This window comes from Salmo salar, chromosome ssa01 (assembly GCF_905237065.1).
Source record: "Salmo salar chromosome ssa01, Ssal_v3.1, whole genome shotgun sequence".
NCBI lineage: Eukaryota > Metazoa > Chordata > Actinopteri > Salmoniformes > Salmonidae > Salmo > Salmo salar.
The window spans coordinates 79,941,353-79,968,628 of NC_059442.1; the positions used below are offsets into that span (position 1 = coordinate 79,941,353).

The 27,276-nt window shown below is 41.5% G+C and overlaps 1 protein-coding gene across 1 annotated transcript in view; it reads left to right on the plus strand.

Annotated features, from left to right (window-relative positions):
- LOC106612532 (CUB and sushi domain-containing protein 1) overlaps positions 1-27,276 on the plus strand; it is a 556,683-nt gene that overhangs the window by 427,892 nt on the left and 101,515 nt on the right. Inside the window, exons 31-34 of the mRNA XM_014213739.2 lie at positions 7,782-7,898; positions 10,835-10,948; positions 22,457-22,552; positions 24,571-24,774. Coding sequence (XP_014069214.2) covers positions 7,782-7,898; positions 10,835-10,948; positions 22,457-22,552; positions 24,571-24,774 — 531 coding nt within the window. The remainder of the gene's footprint in view (positions 1-7,781; positions 7,899-10,834; positions 10,949-22,456; positions 22,553-24,570; positions 24,775-27,276) is intronic.

The following is a 27,276-nucleotide window of genomic DNA, read 5'->3' on the forward strand; positions in this document are numbered from 1 at the left end:
ATTTTTTTTTAAATATGTTCGGACAATGACTATGTTGGCATGTTGCTACAGTGGCTGGCATATTATCTGGTGTTGATTGAGCATATTGTATAGTGTATTCTTTTGTCTTTATTCTCTTATTTTTGTCCATACTTCTGTTCACTTTGGATAATATTTGCATATATTGAACAGCAAACCAAATAAAACAGGCCATGGTTTCTGGAACCTTCTCATTATGGCATTGTCTGAAATAAACTCTTACTAGTCATGCTAGTACACATTTATAACTACTATCATAATAATTCATACTGCCTGATTGATGCTCAAGTAACCAGTAATATCAACAGCATATTTCATATTAAATTGTAATATTCAGTATCACCGTGGTATCCCACAGTTGGATGTCTGCTGAGTAGATTGACCCCCCCCAGTCCCCTGATCTTTGAGATGTTCATATTTTTTGTGGGTAATGTTAGGGCCCTGGTTTGTAAATCTATAATGAAGATTGTTACATTTCCCGTCTTGACAGATTAAATAATGAAATCCAATTTTGCTTTTGATAAATATAGAGGGACCAAGGATTTGGAGTCATTGGTAAGGTTTGTGTTTTCTATCAAAACCCTTAGTGAGTGAGTGACCCAGCATTTGATACCTAGAAGAGAAAGGATGCTTTGGCCTGACATGACACTGACTGCTCACAGTGGAAACAGTTAAAAAATGATCTACAAATTACTGACTGTTACCTAATTCTCTCGTTCCATGTGTGTGAAATTTCTAGTTTCAGGCAGGGTAGACCCCGCAACCAAGAGTTTTTTTCTTACAGTACCAACTCAGTCTTGCCATAGAAAGTATGAGGTGAGGGTGATGTGATCAAAGGTATGGGGAAGGTGTTTGATATGCAGAGGACCATGAGCCGCAGCTGCATCCTGACACCAGGTTTTTGAGCTCCACAAGGTATTGTGGGCAGATGAAGGAGCAGACCTGGGGGGGATGAGCGCTGGGAGGCTTAGCATGCTGGAGATGTGGCAAGAATCTAAATCCATGATCATTGTAGCAAAGACCAAGGGGATGAAAGAAACAAGGTAGGTGCAGAAAGATCACATGAGGGTTTCAAGCGATTGGGATTGACATTTTCTGAAGGCAGGGAGTAATAATACTATGAAAGGAAATGAGAAGAAGGGTTAACTAGGGATTTAGGGTCAGGGAGAACAAGAGGGTGAGCGCTCGCTGCTCTCTAACGTTGTGCGTTCAGTCATTTTCTCTCCTTTGGTCAGTATTTATTCAGAGTTTCTTTAAGTAGTTTGGAGAGCAGTACACTACTAGTCCAGGGGCCCATGTACAGTAAGATAATAGAATATTGACATTGACAAATTTCCTCGGTTGTGTTCTGTTTTCATTGACCTTACATTTTAAAGTTGGATACCCTCAATTATTTTATTTCACCCTTCATGCTATGTCCTTAAAGGGGAATTTCACTCTGGGGGAATCTGGGCTTGTTTTTATCATGTCTGAGGCATTTCTAGGACAGTGAGATGTGTTTTACACATAATTGCCCAGGAGGAAGGCAGGTCAGGGCTTTGCATGCTGAATGATAGATAACCCTATGATGGCAGTATTGATGGGGTGGGGGGAGGGGGGGCAAGATCTAAAAATACATGTAGTCCTACTTTGTGGCATTTCACGAAGGCTCTATGTTATACTGATCTCACTATACGTGTTTTGGGGTGTAGATATGGTTGTCCTTGTTCGATAGAGCCATTGGACGTCTTTCAGCGATGTTCCTATCGGTGGATTCAGTGCTAAATATACAAGCACACACAGTTTTTCAAGTTGTAGTCTCTGAAAGATTACAACTTGTGTTGGGAGATGCTTTGTGCTCTGGCCCCCATCCCTTCCCCAAGCTGGGATTTTTTTAAAAGGAGGGTGACACTAACAACAATCCTTTGGGCAAAACTCAAAGAACTGAGCAGACACAATTTCTTCAAGTGATTCCTCTCATCAACACGAATTTGATGATGGAGCATTTATTAGCCACATGGTGACATTCAACCATACATGTTTCATTATAGCGAAGAGGATTCTAAACAAAGAGTTTGATTTAGCTAACGTTAGAAGCTCAGCTACAGCCAATGCCAGCACCAAGAGGGCAGATGACAAATATGGTGCCTAGCTAAATAAATTATCTTTCCTGCAAGCCACCTAGCTAGCTAGCTAAATTTAGTTTATCTACTGAAACCCGTATTGTGTATTGCTGGCTAACATATTACTGTGTTACAGTGGGGGGAATCAATTAATTTTTATGTTTGCTAACTTAGCCAGCTATGTAGCTAGCTAGCTAAACAACTACCAGTAGTCATATCTATGACTTAAAATAGAAGAGGTTTTACAATCAGTGTTCTATTGTATCTCTGAACATACTGTATGTTTCTTTGGAATGGCAATTTCATCAAGACCACCTCTCCCATCATCTGCTGATCACCAGTTCTCTTAGATACAAATTGTTAAACAATATAATGTGATTTAACCAAAGATGTTTGGTATCCATTACTGGGAGTTACAGGATTGGTACTGTTTGGTGTTGCACAGAGATTTTTCGTCCTTGATTTGGGGAAACAGGTGTCTCATAAAATGTCTGTGTCCAGTTGCAGGGGGTCAGTTTGAATTTAGAAAATGCTCTGTTATTAAAAAAGTAATACAACAATATGTGCACCGCCATTGTGTCTATTTCAAGTCTTCTCACACATTGATCGAGACAGGTCTCTGTCATCATGACATGCAGTACTTTGGGGTAGACACCCACCTGTCTCGATCAATGAGAGAAGACCTGAAATAGACAAGATGTCAAATAGACAAGATGTCTTTGGGTAAATCACATTATCTGGTGTAACAATCTGTAGCTACAGTTCTCTGCACTTGTGTGTCTCTACACCTGACACACTAGGGCAACACTGAACTGTACTACACTGTTCATACTATTTTTTTTTATGTTACTTTTACCATATAACATTGTTTTTGAATACCCAGTTCTCTTGAGGTAGCATTAAATAGTGGACACTCTCCTGTATTTTAGATTTTGACAAAAAAACAAAAAATGTTGGATATCTTAATGTCTAGCATCTGTTTGATGCTACAGAGCCTTGGCCCCTGTACAGTTTATATAAATATCTTATGTGAATCCATAAAGGCAGACACATTTCAAAGATTGATAGAAAAGATCCATATTTATTTTATGGTGGTTCTACGTCAGGGCTCTCCAACCCTGTTCCTGGAGAGCTACCATCCTGTAGGTTTTCAATCCAATCCTAATCTAGCACACCTGATTCTAATAATTAGCTGGTTGATAAGCTGAACCAGGTTAGTTACAACTGGAGTTGGAGCGAAAACCTACAGGAGGGTAGCTCTCCAGGAACAGGGTTGGAGAGCCCTTTTCTACATGGTCTGAAACACATGCTGAACCATGCTGAACCACACTAGCTGCGTTTACACAGGCAGCCCAATTAATTGGTCTTAATCACATCAGATCTGTCAGAACTGATCTGATTGGGCTGCCTGTGTAAAGGCAGCCATAGTCCTTTATCTGGCTTCTGTACACTGGCAATGTTGGGCTGGGGAAGCTGAGATTCTTTGTGCTTATGGATAAAACTCTGCTGAAAGTGGTGTAGGGCTACTTAACCACCAACTGTATGGTCTTCTTGCAGAAGATTTGCTGGTACTGCATGTCTCCTGGAAAGACATGGATGTGGTCTTAGCATTTTGCACTTTTTGTGGAAGGGACGTAGGCCAACACACCTTTTGGTAAAGGTATCAACCAAATGAGACCAGCTAGCGTATTGTTTAGGGACAATGAGGGGACATTGGGAGCTGCTTTTGAGAGGAAAGATCAGTCAACGAAGGGATGGGCTCTCCCTAAAGAAGGTGTAAATAGTCTTAGGAAGACAGTTCTTACACATATTAATTGTTGTGTATGGGAGATTGAAGAGAAATGGCATGTCAATCGCTCATATACACAACAAAACATTTACTGTCTAAGCACAACGCTGCACAACCAAAACCCCCTTCCTCATCTCAAAGTACTGCCTGTAAACCTCCCCCAGCCCATTGACTTTGACAGATCATTCTTGTCAATAGTAGCCCTTTGCAGGGGTAGACATGTCATTGTATTGTGGTTAGACAATCTGCAGAGAGATGAATGAGATGGTTGTGTCATTACTGTTGTAGTCTTGATTTTATACCTTTCAGTATCTCTTGCTGGTTTCTGTCCCACAATCTTGTTGTGCTCCATAACCGTAAGGTGTGTCCGCTCAGTCATGCTTGTGTGCCCAAAATGCCCCCGCTTTGGGGTATTTTTCAGCAGGGCACTGTGGAATGGCTCCAGATACCTTTTTTTGTAAAACTCCGGTTAAAAGGAGAAGAGGTATAGACTAAATTGATTATGTAACAGATGTATATCGTACTCTCCTTGCATTGTGTTTTCTCCTAATAAATCACATCAGCCAGTGGTCCCAGTTGAGCATCATTTATTTCTGTTGTTAAATGGGAAACAGCACATTAGTTGTACAGGGCTTAACGATATTGATGGCTGTCGATGGCAAAATCCCTTGCCTCAAATTTTCATACTGGGCAAACAAAATACAAAAATACAACATGTGTAAATACCTGTTGTTAAATGGGAAACAGCACGTTAGTTGTGCAGGGCTTAACGATATTGATGGCTGTCGATGGCAAAATATGTAGCATGAAGACAACTGTGTTAGCAGTGGGCTTATGTGACCATTACATCGGTGTATGCTAGCTAACACACTTATTTACAGCAATCATATGCCAAAGCACATCCCAGAAAGCCCCTCAATCCCTAACAGGTACCATATACCCACACATGTATAAATCAGTAATGTACAGCAAACTTGTACACATTGTAAAATATAAAATATAAAACAGTATTCAGAACGTGACCTACCCCTTGCATCACATTTTCATACTGGGAAGACCTGACGTTCGCGATCTCCCGCTAGCTGCAAGTGGGGCCAATCACAACACGCCTTATTGTCATCAGAGTTGAACCAACCAATAAGAATGCTTGAACATTAAATACACATTTCTTTAGAGGCAAATGGAAACATAACCAACCCTGTTACAATTACATGGTCTGGAAGCTACTCTGTGGTCCTCAGGGTACCTTTAAACCTGTAACCCCATAACACAAATTATACAAACACTACCCAATTCATGTTTATATCATGCATAGTGTATCTTAGCCATCAGCTTGTAAATATTTTGGCCAACTTACCTTTACCTTGTGCGGAGCTAGGGGTTGGTAGAATCCAATTCTGTACACCTACAACAAAATACACAACAATACACAATTTAACCACCCCACTAATTGTATTGATCTCTATTAGAATGGCTAGCTATTCTAATACTGTGCCTTCTTCACCTTGAAGAAGGCACAGTGATGCCGAAACGTTGATGATTTACCCAATAAATTACTGGGAGTTTATATATGGAGTGTGTGACTCTCTTTATTTTTATAGTTTATAGCTAAGCATACCTAACATGGACATTTCAATATTGTCAGCTTGCTATTAGCTAACTAGCGTCACTAAATTGGCAGCTGAGACTGTATGAGAATCAACTAACCAACCATAGACAATTTATGCACATTCATCATTGCTACCAACACACAGAGAGTGAGTTAGCTATATTGACTATTCTATTTTTAGTAATGGAGTATTATCCAAGGGTGGAATAGATGGCTACCAAATTGAGATACTCTTTTTTGGTAACATTAGCTAGCTGAAGTTAGCTAACGCCAGTCAAAGATAGCACAAACAAGCATTTTTACTTTACTGATGGTAGCTACCAGTCTAGCAGTGACTACCATAGCATAGGCAAAATTTAAACCAAAAGTATGGAAACCAAAAGATAGCTATATGATTTAGCTGATGGCTTTGAAAGTTCAATACAGGACTGTAACGTTATCTAGCTAGCTAATTTACCCAGGCACCCTTGCAAGCTAGCTAACATTAGGTAACCTTTAATTGCAAATCTTTTGTTTTGTTGTGAAGGAAACAAAATTGACGTATCGCATCACTTCTCAGTTGTCGTCGAAATGAATTCCCCATCAGTTCAGCCTGAAAATCCCTCTGATATTATTTGGTCACCGCATCATTCTTGTTAGCTGCAAGCCACTGGCAGAATTGGGGTGAATCTCTAGTAGGTAGGATGGTGAAAGATAACTAATTTTGTGCTTGTTTGTAATTAGCACAGCCATGCACAGAACACTACATGGGCATGATGGAAAACATTACTGAAAAACAAACATTTTCACAAAAATCTTGCCTAGAGAATTTCTGAGATTACTGTGTGTTGGTCGTTCGAAGTAAACAATGCCATTAGCCTCCTCTACCTAGCGGGCGGTATCAGCATTCGCTATGAATGCAGCACTTAGTGGTTCACTATGAACAGACGAATACACAGGGATTCGAAACTTCCCGATTCTACCAGTGAAATTTAAATTTGCTAGTTAGCTTGTGATGTTTATGATAAAAACGTAATGTTGTTAATATCGTAATGACTATATGCCATGACAGAGCCTGGGTGAAATTCCCCTTTAAAGTGAAGCCACGTGTGTTTCCATGGAGCCATTGACATCAGTATATTTCATCTCTGGACCCATTACAGGCCATATTAAGAATTTACACATGCTTAAGGGCAACTTTAACACGCCAGTCAATTTGGACTGCATACCTATTTTAAACATTGTGTGTTTGAGCTACAGACTTCTGGGTTGTACCGTTAGATATGTCTATTTCTTCTGCATCAGTTGTATGTGTGATTAACGGGGGCTGAGCTAGAGCGGTGTTTGTGAGACAAGGGCGGTTCCCAAAGGGGCCCGGGCTGGGTCTTTTTACAAAAACGTCTGTAGAGTCTGAATAGTTTGAGCTACAAACTATTAAAAGCTATCTATGTAAATCTGAGATTCTCACAAACACTCACATGCTCTATGATGCTCACAAGCTACACAAGAGTCGTTAGAAGGTAAGGGGTTCTTCTAGTTCCCTGTGGCTCAGTTGGTAGAGCATGGTGTTTGCAATGCCAGCATGGTGTGTGCAACGCCAGGGTTGTGGGTTCGATTCCCACAGGGGGCCAGTACAAAAAATTTATGAAATGTATGCATTCACTACTGTAAGTCGCTCTGGATAAGAGCGTCTGCTAAATGACTAAAATGTAAATGTAAAATGTACATAGGTCATAGGAAATCCAAGGAAGTAGTGTCTATAATACTGTAATAAACTCACATAGTTGCTGTCACAGATTACATACTCCACACAGTTGCTAGTTGGATATTCATTTTCCACTGAGAAAAAACATTTCTGTAATTGCAGCATTCATATAAATTCCTTTGTATCACGTTTTTTCTTTAGCTGACCTTTTTATATTTTACAACTCATGAATGCAACTCTTTATTTAAAATTGTTTGTGTTTTACTTGTGGCCTGGTTGTCCTGAAAATAAATAGGTAAAACACTTTATTGTAAATATAAGGGCTGGACATACAGATAAATGAAAGTCAGATAAATAAAAAGCAGATTTTTGCTCGGGACTGATAGGCTTAATGTTGGTCTGAAACTGTTGATATTCTGTACAGTGAGTTTAGATCTATCCTAGAACATTCTTGTTCCAACACCACAGCTCACAGCTAGTGCACTGACTTTTATCCCATGCTAATCCATGGTGCTTGTCCATTCAGGAATATTGTCTCTGGGAATTGAGTAACACTGAGGTTGTTTTGTTGTCTTTCAGCTCCATGTGGTGGCCATTATAATGGATCTGAAGGCGTGGTACTATCTCCTAACTTCCCCCACAACTACACTGCTGGGCAAACCTGCTCCTACTATATCACTGTCTCTGGAGAATTTGGTGAGGTTAATCAAATGCATCATTATTAATGCAACACTTAAACTTATGCTACGCTTGACTAGTTTTACACCTCTGATTTATCTGCCTATTCGTGGGTTGCTCCTCCGTCACTCGGTCGCATCGTTGCCATTGTGATCAGCATTCTACAGACTCCGTAGTCACATTAATGTCCAAAAGTAGAACGTGAGCTAATGACTGTTTTGCCTAAATTACACTGGTGGCCTGGAAATGTGATGACATTGCTAAAGTAGGCAAATATTTAGTAGGAAACAGCTTAGCCATCATCATCATGTCATCACATTTACATTAGACTGATGGCAATGTTATCGTTAGCTAAAATCCAGTGGTCTCCCCTCAATCTTAGAACAGGAAGGCCTGCACACTGTTTTTGCTCCCAATTCCCTGCTTTATTGATGATATTTAGATCCGAAACAAATCTTCGTCAGGTAAAACAGACTGAGTGCTCACATCCCAAAATATAAAGTACACATTTCACCTCACATGACCATCATGCCCATGACACATGGTGGGTGTGGAAACAATTCAATTAACTTTTGCGCATATTCATTCATAATTAAAGGTACATATGTTCAGAAAATATTATATGCATACAAATCGGTCCGAGTTAAAACCTATGCATCAGTAAAAAAGATTACTTTGGAAACTTTTGGAATACCCGCCTTACCCGCCTTAATGACCATTACGCACATGGGGTGTGGTGGCTGTAGATATAATTAGAGTGACCTATTTAAAAAAAAAAAAATGGTGTACCTCTAATAATTGTATATCAATGTGATGGGCACATAGTAGTTACAGAATCTAATATATACGTACAGTATGTGCAAAATGACAGTGCAGACCTGGATGGCAAGACAAATCAATATAACACATGCATGTAAGAAATTATCTGATATCAAATTTTTGGTTGAGACCTTTATGGAGGCATGGTGGACAGTGAATCCAATACAATTCTCTAGACTATTTTAAATTGACATCCCTGAAATCTCCTCATATTCAGGCTTATAGAAAGCATAGACCAGTCATGAAGTGATGAATCATGGACAAGGTATGCTAGAGATGGCGCTGGTTCTTGTTTGTACTCACACAAGTCATGCTTTCTTAATTGTGAGTGATATGCAGCAGGTATGACATCCAAAACATCTCTAACTGCATAAGATATGTATCTATGCCTCAGTGTGTGTTTATCATGCATGACCTGGTGTAGCAGATGTGAAATCGCTAGTTAACCTCTATGGGCTATGTGGGATGCAAGCGTCCCACCCCTGGTACACCCAATCAACAACAGGTGAAATATCAAGACCGCCAAATTTGAAAACAATTAAATGTCATGATTCAAATTTCTCAAACATACAACTATCTTACACCCTTTGAAAGATAAACATCTCCTTAATCTAACCACGTTGTCCGATTTCAAAAAGGCTTTACGGCAAAAGCATAAAGTTAGATTATGTAAGGAGAGTACATTGAATTTAGCTGTGTGTAATGTTTTGTCAATTCAAAGACAGGCGTCACCAAAAGCAGAAAACCAGCTAAAATGATGCACTAACCTTTGACAATCTCCATCAGATGACACTCCTAGGACATTATGTTAGACAATGCATGCATTTTTTGTTCTATCAAGTTCATATTTATATCCAAAAACAGCGTTTTACTATGGCGTTGATGTTGAGGAAATCGTTTCCCTCCAATAACCGCCAGTCAAGCAGCACAACAAATTAAATAATTACTATTCGAAAACATTGGTAAAATATTATATTGTCATTCAAAGAATTATAGATTTACATCTCTTGAACGCAACCGGATTGCCAGATTTAAAAATAACCTTACTGGGAAATCACACTTTGCAATAATCTGAGCACTGCGCCCAGAAAAATACGCTTTGCGATACAGACTAACCGCCATGTTGGAGAGATCTAAAATCGAAAATACTATGTAAATAATCCATTACCTTTGATTCTCTTCATCAGATGTCACTTCCAGGAATCCCAGGTCCATAACAAATGTAGTTTTGTTCGAAAAAGCTCATAATTTATGTCCAAAAAGCTCCGTGTTGTTAGCACATGATCTATGCCAGCCGGACTTCTCGTCATGAACGAGGGGAAAAAAAATATTTACGTTCGTTCAAACATGTCAAACGTTGTATAGCATAAATCATTAGTGCCTTTTTTAACCAGAACATGAATAATATTCAAGGCGGACGTTTGCATTCTCTTTTAAAACGTTTTGGAACGAGCGTACCCAACATGAACTCGCGCGCAAGAGTCTAATCGGCCATCACCGTTCCAAGGCTCTTGTTCGTTCAGTTCTCACAGTAGAAGACTCAAACCACTTTCTAAAGACTGGTGACATCTAGTGGAAGCCATAGGAAGTGCTCAAAGATTAATAAGCCCCTGTGTGTTTCAATGGCATAGGCTTAAAGGTAATTCAACACATCAGGTATCCACTTCCTGTCAGAATTTGTCTCAGGGTTTTGACTGCCATATGAGTTCTGTTATACTTAGACACTATTCAAACAGTTTTAGAAAATTCAGAGTGTTTTCTATCCAAACCTGAACAATAATATGCATATTCTAGCTTCTGAGTTGGTGTAGGAGGCAGTTAAAAATGGGCACATATTTTTTTCAAAATTCTCAATACTGCCCCCTAGCCCCAAGAGGTTTTAAACAGTGTTGGCTAGCCCATTGTGTGGTGACATCACCCACCCTGAGACCTGAGTCAGCCCCAGCCTACAGTATAACAACAATGGTTTTGGTAGACGAGTGGTTAGCACGCTAGCTTTGTGTCATTGTTGACAAGACACCAAATCCCAATTTTCCATTTAAGCACTCAATTTACCATTTGGGGATGTGATTGTTTTGTAGACACATTTTACATGTACTGAGAACCTGTATGATGTCCCCATTTTGCCTCCTCAGTGGTATTTGGGCAGTTTGCCTACTTTCAGACAGCAATGAATGACTCAGTGGAACTATTTGATGGAGCCAATCTGAATGCCAGGCTGCTAAGCTCCCTCGCTGGGTTTCACTCAGGTAAGTAATAGCTTTTCATTCCTTCCATTGATTATAGTCTTTAAGTGAACAAAACATTCAGACGTGGATTTTGTTTGCAGTCAGAAGAGGTGTTGCAAGGACAAAATGCCTCTGCATGATAACTGTATTAGTAACTGCTGTTGGCACTTGTTACTGTCTCATTCAAAAAGTTTTAGTTTCAGTAATTAGTATTGCGACATTCTATCCATGCAAGAACAGGAAGGGCAGCCATTTTGGAAATAAGCGTTGCTTCAATGAGTATCCCAAGACACGGTGTCAGTCTTTATACAGTGGCCACATTTATCTCAAAAGCTCTGTATGCCCTCGGAAAGTATTCAGACCCCTTGACTTTTTCCACATTTTGTTACATTACAGCCTTATTAAAAAATGGATGACATAAAAAAAAATCCACAGCAATCTACAGACAATACCCCATAATGACAAAGTGAAAACAGGTTTTAAGACATTTTTGCTAATTTATTAAATAAAAAAAACGAAATACCTTGTTTACATAAGTGTTCAGACCCTTTGCTTTGAGTCTCGAAATTGAGTTCAGGTGCATCCTGTTTCCATTGATCATCCTTGATTGGACACCTCACACCTGTCTATATAAGGTCCCACAGTTGACAGTGCATGTCAGAGCAAAAACCAAGCCATGAGGTCGAAGGAATTGTCTGTTGAGCTCCGAGACAGGATTGTGTCCGGGCACAGATCTGGGGAAGAGTACCAACACATTCCTGCAGCATTGAAGGTCCCCAAGAACACAGTGGCCTCCATCATTCTTAAATGAAAGAAGTTTGGAACCACCAAGACTCTTTCTAGAGCTGGCCGCCCGGCCAAACTGAGCACTCAGGGAAGAAGGACCTTGGTCACCTCCCTGACCAAGAACCTTGAGTTCCTCTGTCGAGATGGGAGAACCTTCCAGAAGGACAACCATCTCTGCAGCACTCCACCAATCAGGCCTTTATGGTAGAGTGACCAGATGGAAGCCACTCCTCAGTAAAGGGCACATGACAGCCCGCTTGGAGTTTGCCAAAAGGCACCTAAAGACTCTCAGACCATGAGAAACAAGATTCTCTGGTCTGATGAAACCAAGATTGAACTCACCTTCCAACAGGACAATGACCCTAAGCACACAGCCAAGACGTCGCAGGAGTGTCTTTGGGACAAGTTTCTGAATGTCCTTGAGTGGCCCAGCCAGAGCCCGGACTTGAACCTGATCGAACCTCTCTGGAGAGCCTGAAAATAGCTGTGCAGCAACGCTCCCCATCCAACCTGACAGAGGTTGAGAGGATCTGCAGAGAAGAATGGGAGAAACTCCCCAAATACAGGTGTGCCAAGCTTGTAGAGTCATTCCCAATAAGACTCGAGGCTGGAATCGCTGCAAAAGGTGTTTCAACAAAGTTCTAAGTAAAGGGTCTTACTTATTTACTTATGTAAATGTGTATTTTCAGTTTCATTTGTTAAATAAATTAGTAGAAATGTATAAAAAAACAGTTTTTGCTTTCTCATTATGGGGCATTGAGTGTAGATTGATGAGGGAAAACATTTATTTGATCAATTTTAGAATAAGGCTGTAACCTAACAAAATGTGGAAAAAGTGAAAGGGTCTGAATTAGAGGTCGACCGATTATGATTTTTCAACGCCAATAGCGATTATTGGAGGACCAAAAAAAGCCGATTGTCACGGTCGTCGTAGTAATTGGACCAAGGCGCAGCGGGTTGAGTGCTCATCTTAACTTTTATTGTGAACACTTAAATAAACAAAACAATAAACAAACAAACAGTCTTGCAGGCTAAACACAGCAGTGCAAAGAACAGCCTCCCACAATTCCCATAACAAACACACTCCTAATTATAGGACCTTCAATCAGAGGCAACGATAAACAGCTGCCTCCAATTGAAGGCCCCAATCCCAATTACCTAAACATAGAATGACTAGACGGAACATAGAAATACACTAACATAGACCAAAACCCCGGAATACATAAATCAAACACCCCTCCACATAAACACACACCCCGAACCACATGAAATAAATACCCCTTGCCACGTCCTGACCAAACTACAATAACCAATAACCCCTATTACTGGTCAGGACATGACAGTAGCCCCCCCCAAGGTGCAGACCCCGGATGCACCTCATACAAAAAAAAACACAAAATAAACCCCCCAAACAAAAGGGAGGGAAGGGAGGGTGGCTGCCGTCACTGACGGTTCCCATGCTACACCCCCCCTCCCCAATCCTCCTACTGTGGAGGTGGCTCAGGTTCTGGCCTTAGTCCACCACCTAACCTATCCACCCCCGCAGAATACCTTTGGCTGAAGCTCCTTGCTGTAGACCTCGGCCTGAAGCGCTTCGCTGTAGACCTCGGGCAGAAGAGCGACTCTGGGCGCTCCGGACTGTAGTGCGACTCTGGGCGCTCCGGACTGTAGTGCGACTCTGGGCGCTCCGGACTGTAGTGCGACTCTGGGCGCTCCGGACTGTAGTGCGACTCTGGGCGCTCCGGACTGTAGTGCGACTCTGGGCGCTCCGGACTGTAGTGCGACTCTGGGCGCTCCGGACTGTAGTGCGACTCTGGGCGCTCCGGACTGTAGTGCGACTCTGGGAGCTCCGGACTGTAGTGCGACTCTGGGAGCTCCAGACTGTAGTGCGACTCTGGGAGCTCCAGACTGTAGTGCGACTCTGGGAGCTCCAGACTGTAGTGCGACTCTGGGAGCTCCAGACTGTAGTGCGATTCTGGGAGCCCCAGACTGTAGTGCGACTCTGGGAGCTCCAGACTGTAGTGCGACTCTGGGAGCTCCAGACTGTAGGTCGACTCTGGGAGCTCCAGACTGTAGGTCGACTCTGGCTGTGCCGGTTCCGGACTGTAGGCCGTCTCTCTTGGTTCCGGACTGTGGGCCGTCTCTCTTGGTTCCGGACTGTGGGCCATCTCTAAACGGGGCACTGTCGCCGGACACTCTGGACGGGGCACTATCGCCGGACACTCTGGACGGGGTACTGTCGCCGGAAGCTCTGGACGGGGTACTGTCGTCGGAAGCTCTGGACGGGGTACTGTCATCGGAAGCTCTGGACGGGAACTGCGCACTGAAAGCCTGATGCGTGGGGCTGGTAGTGGAGGTACCAGACTGGAGACACGCACCCCAAGGCTAGTGCGAGGAGGAGGAACAGGACGAGTTGGACTGGGCTGACGCACTGGAAGCCTGGTGCGTGGTGCTGGCTTTGGATATGTGCCAGACTGGAGACACGCACCTCAGGGCTAGTGCAAGGAGCAGGAACAGGACGAGTTGGACTGGGCTGACGCACTGGAAGCCTGGTGTGTGGTGCTGGCTTTGGAGACGCCATACTGGATACACGCACCTCAGGGCTAGTGCGAGGAGCAGGAACAGGACGAGTTGGACTGGGCTGACGCACTGGAAGCCTGGTGGGTGGGGCTGGTACTGGAGGTATCAGACTGGAGACACGCACCCCAAGGCTAATGCAAGGAGCAGGAACAGGACGTACTGGACTGGGCTGATGCACTGGAAGCCTGGTGCGTGGTGCTGGCTTTGGATGTGCCAGACTGGAGACACGCACCTCAGGGCTAGTGCGAGGAGCAGGAACAGGACGAGTTGGACTGGGCTGACGCACTGGAAGCCTGGTGGGTGGGGCTGGTACTGGAGGTATCAGACTGGAGACACGCACCCGAAGGCTAATGCAAGGAGCAGGAACAGGACGTACTGGACTGGGCTGATGCACTGGAAGCCTGGTGCGTGGTGCTGGCTTTGGATGTGCCAGACTGGAGACACGCACCTCAGGGCTAGTGCGAGGAGCAGGAACAGGACGAGTTGGACTGGGCTGACGCACTGGAAGCCTGGTGTGTGGTGCTGGCTTTGGAGACGCCATACTGGATACACGCACCTCAGGGCTAGTGCGAGGAGCAGGAACAGGATGAGTTGGACTGGGCTGACGCACTGGAAGCCTGGTGCGTGGTGCTGGCTTTGGAGACGCCATACTGGATACACGCACCTCAGGGCTAGTGCGAGGAGCAGGAACAGGACGAGTTGGACTGGGCTGACGCACTGGAAGCCTGGTGCGTGGTGCTGGATTTGGAGACGCCATACTGGATACACGCACCTCAGGGCTAGTGCGAGGAGCGGGAACAGGATACACTGGGCCGTGAAGCATTACTGGAGGTCTGGAGCACACAACCCCTACGGACTGAGTGCTCACTCGAGCATGGCACACACGGATAGTTGGCTCAGGTCTACTGCCTGCCCTAGCCAAACTACCCGTGTGCCCCCCCAAAAAAATTATTGGGGAAACCTATCCGGCTTTCTTGCCATCCGTGTTCTCATATAATAGTCCCGGTCTTCACTCCACCTTCGCCATTCCTCCCTCGCTATTTCTCCATGGGAGGCGATCCCTTCCAGCCTGGATCTCCTCTCATGTGTAGGATCCTTTACCCTCCAAGATGTTTTCCCAAGTCCAGTACTCCTTATAGTCCACAAAATTCATTTTTTGCTCCTTACCCCGTTGCTTGGTCCGTTGGTGGTGGGAGGTTCTGTCACGGTCGTCGTAGTAATTGGACCAAGGCGCAGCGGGTTGAGTGCTCATCTTAACTTTTATTGTGAACACTTAAATAAACAAAACAATAAACAAACGAACAGTCTTGCAGGCCAAACACATCAGTGCAAAGAACAGCCTCCCACAATTCCCATAACAAACACACTCCTAATTATAGGACCTTCAATCAGAGGCAACGATAAACAGCTGCCTCCAATTGAAGGCCCCAATCCCAATTACCTAAACATAGAAATAGAATGACTACACGGAACATAGACCAAAACCCCGGAATACATAAATCAAACACCCCTCTACATAAACACACACCCCGAACCACATAAAACAAATACCCCCTGCCACGTCCTGAACAAACTACAATAACCAATAACCCCTATTAATGGTCAGGACGTGACACCGATACCGATTAATTGGCCGATTTCTATATATTTGTAATAATGACAATCACAGCAATACTGAATGAACACTTTTATTTTAACGTAATATAATACATAAATAAAATCAATTTAGTCTCAAATAAATAATGACACATGTTCAATTTGGTTTAAATAATGCAAAAACACAGTGTTGGAGAAGAAAGTAAAAGTGCAATATGTGCCATGTAAAAAAGCTAACGTTTAAGTTCCTTGCTCAGAACATGAGAACATATGAAAGCTGGTGGTTCCTTTTAACATGAGTCTTCAATATTCCCACTTAAGAAGTTTTAGGTTGTAGTTATTATAGGAATCATAGGACTATTTCTCTCTATACCATTTGTATTTCATCTACCTTTGACTATTGGATGTTCTTATAGGCACTATAGTTTTGCCAGCCTAATCTCGGGAGTTGATAGACTTGAAGTCATAAAAGTCATAATTAATTACGGTCTTTGTTAGGAAGAAATGGTCTTCACACAGTTCGCAACGAGCAAGGCGGCCCAAACTGCTGCAAATACCCTGACTCTGCTTGCACAGATCGCAAGAGAAGTGACACAATTTCCCTATTTAAAATAAATGCAGGTTAGCAGGCAATATTGACTAAATATGCAGGTTTAAAAAAAATATACTTGTGTATTGATTTTAAGAAAGGCATTGATGTTAATGGTTAGGTACACATTGGTGCAACGACAGTACTTTTTTCGCAAATGCGCTTGTTAAATCATCACCCGTTTGGTGAAGTAGGCTCTGATTTGATGATAAATTAACGCAGGACAAGCTAGATAAACTAGTAATATCATCAACCATGTGTAGTTAACTAGTGATTATGTTAAGATTGATAGTTTTTTATATGATAAGTTTAATGCTAGCTAGCAACTTACCTTGGCTCCTTGCTGCACTCGCGCAACAGGTAGTCAGCCTGCACGCAGTCTCCTCGTGGAGTGCAATGTAATCGGCCATAATCAGCGTCCAAAAATGCCGATTACCGATTGTTATGAAAACTTAAAATCGGCCCTAATTAATCATTCGACCTCTAGTCTGAATACTTTCCGAAGGCACTGTTGCAATCCAAATCTGTTTTGAAATGCAAGCTGGAAGAGTGTGACTTGATATTATTTGACGTAATAAGTATGTGTTATCAAAATGTCAGCCATTGTGTACTGTATCTACTTAAGAAAGGAATATTCACTGAAGATAGAACCAATCACAAATAAACAAGTGTTTTTTTTAATGATAGGTCTGTTCCACCAAGCTCAACGGTCATATGCCTTATAGAAAATTCGCTCTGTATTTGTATTATTTCAAGCCAACTTATAACATTTGAGAATTGCTGTCCCCATCTGATTTATCGCTGTCATTGGGGAAGGTAGTTACATTTCTGAACAGAAATCACCCTCAACATTACATTATTTTGAGGGTTGATGAATAGGGCCAATGAATATAAACTGTTTCTATGGCACCTTTTACGGTTCAGATTTGTTTTATTCTACTGTGCAACCATATATTCCCAAGAAATATGCTTTGATTTTACTTTGTCTTTGAAAATATTAGATTTCAGCATTCAGTAATACAGTATGCGGAGTACAGGGTTGGGTATGTTACTTTCTAAGTGTAATCTGTTACAGTTACTTGTTAACTGTCCAAAATTGTAATCAGTAAAGTAAATTTTGGATAACCCAAACTCGGTAACGTAATCTGATTACATTATATTACTTTCCCCTTAAGAGGCCTTAGAAGAAGACAAAAATGTATGTTACCAATTGAACCACATCTATTGCAGGATAAATCAATGTTAAAGGTTACATAGCTGGCCATATATGGATGTTACATTTTGCTTTATGGTTTGGTTATGTAGGCTTCCTCTAACCCATCGCTTTCTACTACATATAATAATACTATAAAATGATATGTTTACATTAAAAACCAAAGTCTAACAGAATTCCAGTCATTTCAATAAATGTTATACCCCTTGATCTTCAAGAGTAGGACTTGGAAATATGGAAGTATAGATTAGCCAAATTGTTTTACCTGAGCATAACCCCAAAATGAAGGACTTATTAGCCAGCCCTACTCTGTTGTTTATGATTTTGTTGTCATGGAGGACTGATTGGGCTCATTGATTAGAGTAGAAAAATAAATGCTGCGCTCATGGAATGGCATGCTTTGAGCACGACTGTAAGTGCTATTTACATGTGAAAAATGAATGCCATATGCTGCATTTGCTATAGGCTTATTGTTTAACTTTTTGTTGGTGACACTTTGATATCTTGATAGCTGTTGAAACAACAACAAAACGGTCACCCCTCTGTTTTGTAAAAAGATGAGGGATGAGTAAGGAGAAATGTAACCCCTCTCAGATTAATAGACATAGCTATGGATGCAAGGACTGACCATCCATCCATGATATCAAAATTATTGTTTTAACCATGTTATGAGGCTATACAGTGTTTGTTTACATTTATCAAACAAGCTTATATTCTGGGTTCTCATGGAGTGTGACAGTTGAGCTAAGCTCATGAGGCATTTATAAGTTATATTCTTCAAGTATCAATGGATATGTGTGTGTATATACTGTACAGTTGAAGTCGTAAGTTTACATACACTTAGGTTGGAGTCATTAAAACTCGTTTTTCAACCACTCCACAAATTTCTTGTTAACAAACTATAGTTTTGGCAAGTCGGTTAGGACATCTACTTTGTGCATTACACAAGTAATTTTTCCAACAATTGTTTACAGACAGATTACATCACTTGTAATTCATTGTATCACAATTCCAGTGGGTCAGAAGTTTACATACACTAAGTTGACTGTGCGTTTAAACAGCTTGGAAAGTTCCAGAAAATGATGTCATGGCTTTAGAAGCTTCTGATATGCTAATTGACATCATTTGAGTCAATTGGAGGTGTACCTGTGGATGTATTTCAAGGCCTACCTTCAAACTCAGTGCCTCTTTGCTTGACATCATGGGAAAATCAAAAGAAATTAGCCAAAACCTCAGAAACAAATTGTAGACCTCCACAAGTCTGGTTCATCCTTGGGAGCAGTTTCCAAACGCCTGAAGGTCTCACATTCATCTGTACAAACAATAGTACGCCAGTATAAACACCATGGGACCACACATCCATCATAGCACTCAGGAAGGAGACACGTTCTGTCTCCTAGAGATGAACGTACTTGGTGTGAAAAGTGCAAATCAATCCCAGAACAACAGCAAAGGACCTTGTGAAGATGCTGGAGGAAAAAGGTACAAAAGTATCTATATCCACAGTAAAATGAGTCCTATATCGACATAACCTGAAAGGCCACTCAGCAAGGAAGAAGCCAGTGCTCCAAAACCGCCATAAAAAGCCAGACTACGGTTTGCAACTGCACATGGGGACAAAGATCGTACTTTTTGGAGAAATGTCCTCTGGTCTGATGAAACAAAAATATAACTGTTTGGCCATAATGACCATCGTTATATTTGGAGGAAAAAGGGGGGGGGGGGCTTGCAAGCCAAAGAACACCATCCCCACCATGAAGCCCAGGGGTGGCAGCATCATGTTGTGGGGGTGCTTTGCTGCAGGAGGGACTGGTGCCCTTCACAAAATAGATGGCATAATGAGGTAGAAAAATTATGTGGATATATTGAAGCAACATCTCAAGACATCAGTCAGGAAGTTAAAGCTTGGTCGCAAATGAGTCTTCCAAATGGACAATGACCCCAAGCATACTTCTAAAGTTGTGGCAAAATGGCTTAAGGACAACAAAGTCAAGGTATTGGAGTGGCCATCACATAGCCCTGACCTAAATCCTATAGAACATTTGTTGGGCAGAACTGAAAAAGCATGTGCGAGCAAGGAGGCCTACAAACCTGACTCAGATACACCAGCTCTGTCAGGAGGAATGGGCCAAAATTCACCCAAAATATCGGGGGAAGCTTGTGGAAGGCTACCCGAAATTGTCACGACACCGACGGAAGGTGGCGCTCAGCGGTCGTAGTTGCCGGCCTACTAGCTGCCACCGATCCTGTTTCACTTTCTGTTGGTTAGGTCTAGGTTAGGCACGCACCTGTTTTGTATTAGTTGTTAGTGGGGGGGGGGTATTTAGTCTAGCTAGGTAGGTTTGTGTTTTGTGCGTGATTGTTCTGTGTCAGGACTTATGTCGTTTGAGGAACGAGTGTTTCCCTCTGCCTGTGTTTTTTTTGGGGCCGCAGAGGTTATTGTGGGCTGCATCCCTGCTTAGTGTTTGAGCTGGGGTTTTTGGAGCATTTGTTTTTATGCGCCCTGCCCTACCGTGTTCGTACGTTGTGGATGCTCAATAAAAGTGTATTCACGGATTTTCTGTCTCCTAATTGAGTGTATGTAACCTTCTGACCCCCTGGGAATGTGATGAAAGAAATAAAAGCTGAAATAAATCATTCTCTTTACTATTATTCTGACATTTCACATTCTTAAAATAAAGTGGTGATCCTAACTGACGTAAGACAGGGACGTTTCACTAAGATTAAATGTCAGCAATTGTGAAAATCTGAGTTTAAATATATTTGGCTAAGGTGTATGTAAACTTTTATATATATATATATCTATTCTGGTTACAGCCAGTTTGCGCTGTTCTATGAAGGGAGTACTACACAGCTTTGCACGAGATCTTCAGTTTCTTGCCAATTTCTCGCATGGAATAGCCTTCATTTCTCAGAACAAGAATAGACTGACGAGTTTCAGAAGACATTTCTTTATTTCTGGCCATTTTGAGCCTGTAATCGAACACACAAAGGCTGATGCTCCAGATACTCAACTAGTCGAAAGAAGGCCAGTTGTATTGCTTCTTTAATCAGAACAACAGTTTCCAGCTGTGCTAACATGATTGCAAAAGGGTTTTCTGATGATCAATTAGCCTTTTAAAATAATAAACTTGGATTAGCTAACACAACGTGCCATTGGAACACAGGAGTGATGGTTGCTGATAATGGGCCTCTGTATGCCTATGTAGATATTCCATAAAAAATCTGCCGTTTCCAGCCACAATAGTAATTTACAACGTTAACAATGTCTACACTGTATTTCTGATCAATTTGATGTTATTTTAAAATGGACAAAAAATGTGCTTTTCTTTAAAAAACAAGGACATTTCTAAGTGACCCCAAACTTTTGAATGGTAGTGTATATTTACTTTATAAGTCCAAAAATGTATGTCACAACTGCAGGTTGCCCCTTTAAGTCTATCAAAAGTGTACGAGTTTGAACGTGTCCTTGAAGCCTATGGATAAAAAAATTATTATCAGCATGAATTACATTGAGCAATAAAAGCCCCACTTTTATTCCATAGGCTGGGATCCGCACTGTGCAGCTGTTGCAAGAGTGCATTTTTATCTGGCTGTCAGCTGATTTAAAAAACAATGATTGATAGGCAGATTAAACTTATTGAATTCAACCATTATTAGGTTCAATTGCACATTTAGATTTGTGAACAGCCATCCACAACATCGACAATCCGTAAGGCGCAAATAGCTAAATGAGAGCAGCAGTGTGATTCACATCAATGTGCTATGTAGATAACAATGATAAGTGATATCCTTATCGCCGTAGACTACACCACTTCTGTCATCCTTTCCTCCAAGCTTTTTTTTCAAGTTGGATAATCTTTGGATGCCAACAGCAGTCGTACCATTGGAAGACATAGCTTGGACTGTAGCCAACAAAAGCCTATTCCTAGACCTGGTGTGTCATCATAGTGGTCTCTGACTTCTGGTCAAAGACAATATTTTTGCTGGTAATGTAACGGATTACAGTTACTGTTTTTTGTAATCCGTTACGCCCCAACCCTGGTGGAGTACTATAGAAAATGTAAATTAAAAGGTTATTACTGAATTAGATAACACATGAATTACCTCTGACATGTCCAAGACGTGCACACTAATCTTCTCTGGGTTTCTGTCAACAAATAACTTGTGTTTTTACTGTCTATTCATGGTGACATTTGAATTATAATGATACATTACATCATACAGGTTCATAATGCTTTGGGTGTTTTCACCTAAATGTAGCCTGATTAGCCACCTACATTAGCCACACCCACAATAAGCTACTCTATCTTATTATAGGCTTTCAAATGTCATGGCTTTCAAATAAGTTCAAGCCATTAGGAAAACACTCCCTACCATGTTTTCTTCATCCAGCTCATTCATCACGGCTGATGAAAAATGTCAAGACTCAGGCCTACTATTGTGTATAAAAAGTTGTTTCCTTGTCCAACATTCTCATTACTGATAAGACTTTGTTCGCCCCCTTATTATTAAAATAGTTCTCTACTGCATACATAATACTTCAAAGTTAAACTACTAACAGCATGCTATTTACCCATCAAGCGTTTGAATGTGAGCTGGTATATTGAAGCCAGCAGCCTAGGTATTGTTACGTATAGCACACAAGAAGGGTCAGGGATATCAAGAAAGAGCACTGTTGGCTTCAGATGGTTAACACTGTAAGTCAACATATTGTTTAAAAAAAATGCTGTATATTTTCATATTTTTATCCTTTCTTTTGTAGGAGAGACCTTGCCCCTGGCCACATCAAACCAAATTATGGTGCGATTCACTGCAAAGAATGGTCCTTCTGCCAGGGGTTTCCACTTTGTTTACCAAGGTATGTGTACGTACTGTAGCAATACATACACACACTCTGGTCACATGCATGACAATTCCTCCCCGTTTTTACTCCTGTGGCAGTGGTTGTGTTTCTGGGGGTCCTGGAGGCCTCCTAAAGCCCTCCCACCCCAGGCACCAGAGGGTCTTATCTTCTGGTGTTATTGTTCTCATGGTTGTCAGGCTGTTCAGGGGATTTGCCGTTATCTCTCTTACCCTATGGCAGCCTAGGGGGGCCAGTACTCTAATCATTACAGCTGCGCAGGGAATGTAATGGGAAAAGGGATTTCTATCTGCATTACTGTAGTAGGCAAGGAGCAGAAGGGCTCACAACCTCCGTACAGATAGTGTTGAAAGTGTCATATCTAATATTCAAGGACTCCCTCTCTTGCATAATCAATAGAAAATGTCACACATGAATATATAAAATAGAAACCCACGTTTTATAAAACATTTCTAGAATGGAGTACGAATGAACTTTTTTTTTACTCAATATTTTTGGATTCAATAATTCCAATGACGCTTTTGGTGTCATTCCTACTTTATTTCAGTGTCAATTAGAGATTCTCTCCAGATGCAGATAATAGCCCACCCTTAGGACGCGTTAAGCATTTTCTCTCTGTGAAAGTTGTAATAACTAAGCTGTGTGAATTACATGAACTTTTCAAACTTCTAGCTGGCTTATAAAAATGTATGATCTCAAATCTTAATCTTTCATGAAGGAATTTGAGCATGTATACTGTACAGTGTTTGCCAGAGCATGCTTACTATGTCTGCAGTTTTCTTGCTTCACTGTTTGATGATGTACTGCACTGAAGGGTGTTTGAAAAATACTCCCTGACAGTTAGGACAGTTGGTTTGGTACATGGAGGCATCCAAGTGATGATTGCAGAGCACTCTCTGCTCCTGTACAGATCTAGAAATATTAGACATAATATCAGCCCAACAGTAAAGGCCTCAAATATGGCACCAAGGTATACCACAGAGATTAAATAGTATTTGAATCAGGTCTAGATGAATACAGGCACAGCGCAAACCAAGCTATTATTCAGTTCAGGGACTTGAATTGAACCTAAAGTTTAAAAAAATGCTATGCACTCATTAATGCAAAACAGTTTATGAGAACGCAGACTGTTTTAATAAATAAAATCTAAAATTATTTCAAGTGCATTTTAAACCTCAACACACTTTACATAAAATAAAGGCAAACAAGAGGAAGTAAAAATTATTAATAAAATAAAACTAAACACAGAGGATGTCTAAAACAATCATTGATTAAAGGCCAGGCTAAAAAGGTTGTTTTTTTAAATGTGATTTAAAAACCTCAATGGTGTCTGCACCTCTTACCTGACAGAGGAAGCTGTTCCATAACTGAGGGGTTTTAAAATAGAGAACCGCCTTGGTTCTGCATCTAGGTACAGTATGCAGACCGGCTCCTTGGGAGCAGAGCGCCCTCACTGGGTTGTATGGAATGAGCATGTCTGTCAGATAAGAGGGGGCAAGGCCATGCAGTGGTACATACTTTTTTTAATGTATTATAGTACAGATTGTACCCAGTCATGTTTGAATATAAAATATACATCTGGTTTCATTGTCATCTTCCATGCCTTGGTGTTCTAAATGTTCCTGACTGAATAACAGGGATAACACATGGTAATGCATTATTAATTCAGAATGCATTAGCCACACATTTCGGGGTGGCAGGTAGCCTAGAGCATTGGACTAGTAACCGAAAGGTTGCAAGATCAAATCCCTGAGGTGACAAAGTAAAAATATGTTGTTCTGCCCCTGAACAAGGCAGTTAACCCACTGTTCCTAGGCTGTCATTGAAAATAAGAATTTGTTCTTAACAGACTTGCCTAGTTAAATAAAGGTAAAAAAATATATATGGCTGATGATACATTTGGGTCCTTCCAAAGGTCTCATATGCCCATAATGACATATCACATTGTATTGCAATTTTCCTGTGTTAACACACATCTAGGTGTTAAAAACACTGGGAACTATTTTTGTTTGTAGCTGTTCCTCGCACCAGTGACACGCAGTGCAGCTCTGTCCCAGAGCCACGCTACGGCAGACGGATTGGGTCCGAGTTCTCCGCAGGCTCCGTTGTTCGCTTTGAGTGCAACCCAGGGTATTTGCTACAGGGATCCAAAGCCATCAAGTGCAATGCGGTCCCCAACGCACTAGCCCAGTGGAATGATACTGTGCCCTCTTGTGCTGGTAAGCCTCCTCAAAGCAGTCACATTTGTGGAGATTGATTTAAAGATGGATAAATGTTGTTGTTAAAGGACAATTCCACTACTTTTCAACCTCATATTAATTATCTCCAACACCACGTTTATACGATCTGCGGTTAAAATATACTTTAACTTTATATATTTATATATTTAATATGCAGTAACAGTCAAAAGTTTGTACAGACCTATTCATTCAAGGGTTTTTCTTTATTTGGACTATTTTCTACATTGCAGAATAAGAAAGAAGACATCAAAACTATGAAATAGCACATGGAATCATGTAGTAACCAAAAAAAAGTGTTAAACAAATCAAAATATATTTTATATTTGAGATACTTCAAAGTAGCCACCATTTTCCTTGATGACAGCTTTGCACACTCTTGGCATTCTCTCAACCAGCTTCATGAGGTAGTCACCTGGAATCCATTTCAATTAACAGGTGTGCCTTGTTAAAAGTTAATTTGTGGAATTTCTTTCCTTCTTAATGCGTTTGAGCCAATCAGTTGTGTTGATGATTCCATATGTGTTATTTTATAGTTTTGATGTCTTCACTATTATTCTACAATGACTATAAATGCGTCATTTTCACATACATACAGTCGTGGCCAAAAGTTTTGAGAATGACACAAATATTAATTTCCACAAAGTTTGCTGCTTCAGTGTCTTTAGATATTTTTGTCAGATGTTACTATGGAATACTGAAGTATAATTACAAGCATTTCATAAGTGTCAAAGGCTTTTATTGACAATTACATGAAGTTGATGCAAAGAGTCAATAATTGCAGTGATGACCCTTCTTTTTCAAGACCTCTGCAATCCGCCCTGGCATGCTGCCAATTAACTTCTGGGCCACATCCTGACTGATGGCAGCCCATTCTTGCATAATCAATGCTCGGAGTTTGTCAGAATTTGTGGGGTTTTGTTTGTCCACCCGCCTCTTGAGGATTGACCACAAGTTCTCAATGGGATTAAGGTCTGGGGAGTTCCCTGGCCATGGACCCAAAATATTGATGTTTTGTTCCCTGGGCCACTTAGTTATCACTTTTGCCTTATGGCAAGGTGCTCCATCATGCTGGAAAAGGCATTGTTCGTCACCAAACTGTTCCTGGATGGTTGGGAGAAGTTGCTCTCGGAGGATGTGTTGGGACCATTCTTTATTCATGGCTGTGTTCTTAGGCAAAATTGTGAGTGAGCCCACTCCCTTGGCTGAGAAGCAACCCCACACATGAATGGTCTCAGGATGCTTTACTGTTGGCATGACACAGGACTGATGGTAGCGCTCACCCTGTCTTCTCCGGACAAGCTTTTTTTCCGGATGCCCCAAACAATCGGAAAGGGGATTTATCAGAGAAAATGACTTTACCCCAGTCCTCAGCAGTCCAATCCCTGTACCTTTTGCAGAATATCAGTCTGTCCCTGATGTTTTTCCTGGAGAGAAGTGGCTTTTTGCTGCCCTTCTTGACCAGGCCATCCTCCAAAAAGTCTTCGCCTCACTGTGCGTGCAGATGCACTCACACCTGCCTGCTGCCATTCCTGAGCAAGCTCTGTACTGGTAGTGCCCCGATCCCGCAGCTGAATCAACTTTAGGAGACGGTCCTGGCGCTTGCTGGACTTTCTTGGATGCCCTGAAGCCTTCTTCACAACAATTGAATCGCTCTCCTTGAAGTTCTTGATGATCCGATAAATGGTTGATTTAGGTGCAATCTTACTGGCAGCTATATCCTTGCATGTGAAGCCCTTTTTGTGCAAAGCAATGATGACGGCACGTGTTTCCTTGCAGGTAACCATGGTTGGCAGAGGAAGAACAATGATTCCAAGCACCACCCTCCTTTTGAAGCTTCCAGTCTGTTATTCAAACTCAATCAGCATGACAGAGTGATCTCCAGCCTTGTCCTCGTCAACACTCACACCTGTGTTAACGAGAGAATCACTGACATGTCACCTGGTCCTTTTGTGGCAGGGCTGAAATGCAGTGGAAATGTGTTTTGGGGATTCAGTTCATTTGCATGGCAAAGAGGGACTGCAATTAATTGCAATTCATCTGATCACTCTTCATAACATTCTGGAGTATATGAAAACTGCCATCATACAAACTGAGGCAGCGGACTTTGTGAAAATTAATATTTGTGTCATTCTCAAAACTTTTGGCCACGACTGTAGACCCCAGTATGGTGCTTGAGATGTTTAATTACTACAAAACGTAAGAATGCGCCGTTTTTTTATGTAGACATCGGTATGGTGCTGGAAATAATTATGAATATGATGTTGAAATGTGGTGGAATTTCTCTTTAAGAACATACAGAATATGTAATAGCAATGTAATAATAATTACATATCGTAAGTTACCATAAGCATACTAAGATATTGGTGAGTGAGGGGATTCTTTAGTCACAATAATGTTCTGCATTGAAATGATTCAAATTTACCCTGGTTGTCTTGTCTCACCATGGTTACAGGAACCTGGCATGATCCCCATTCAGTGTGA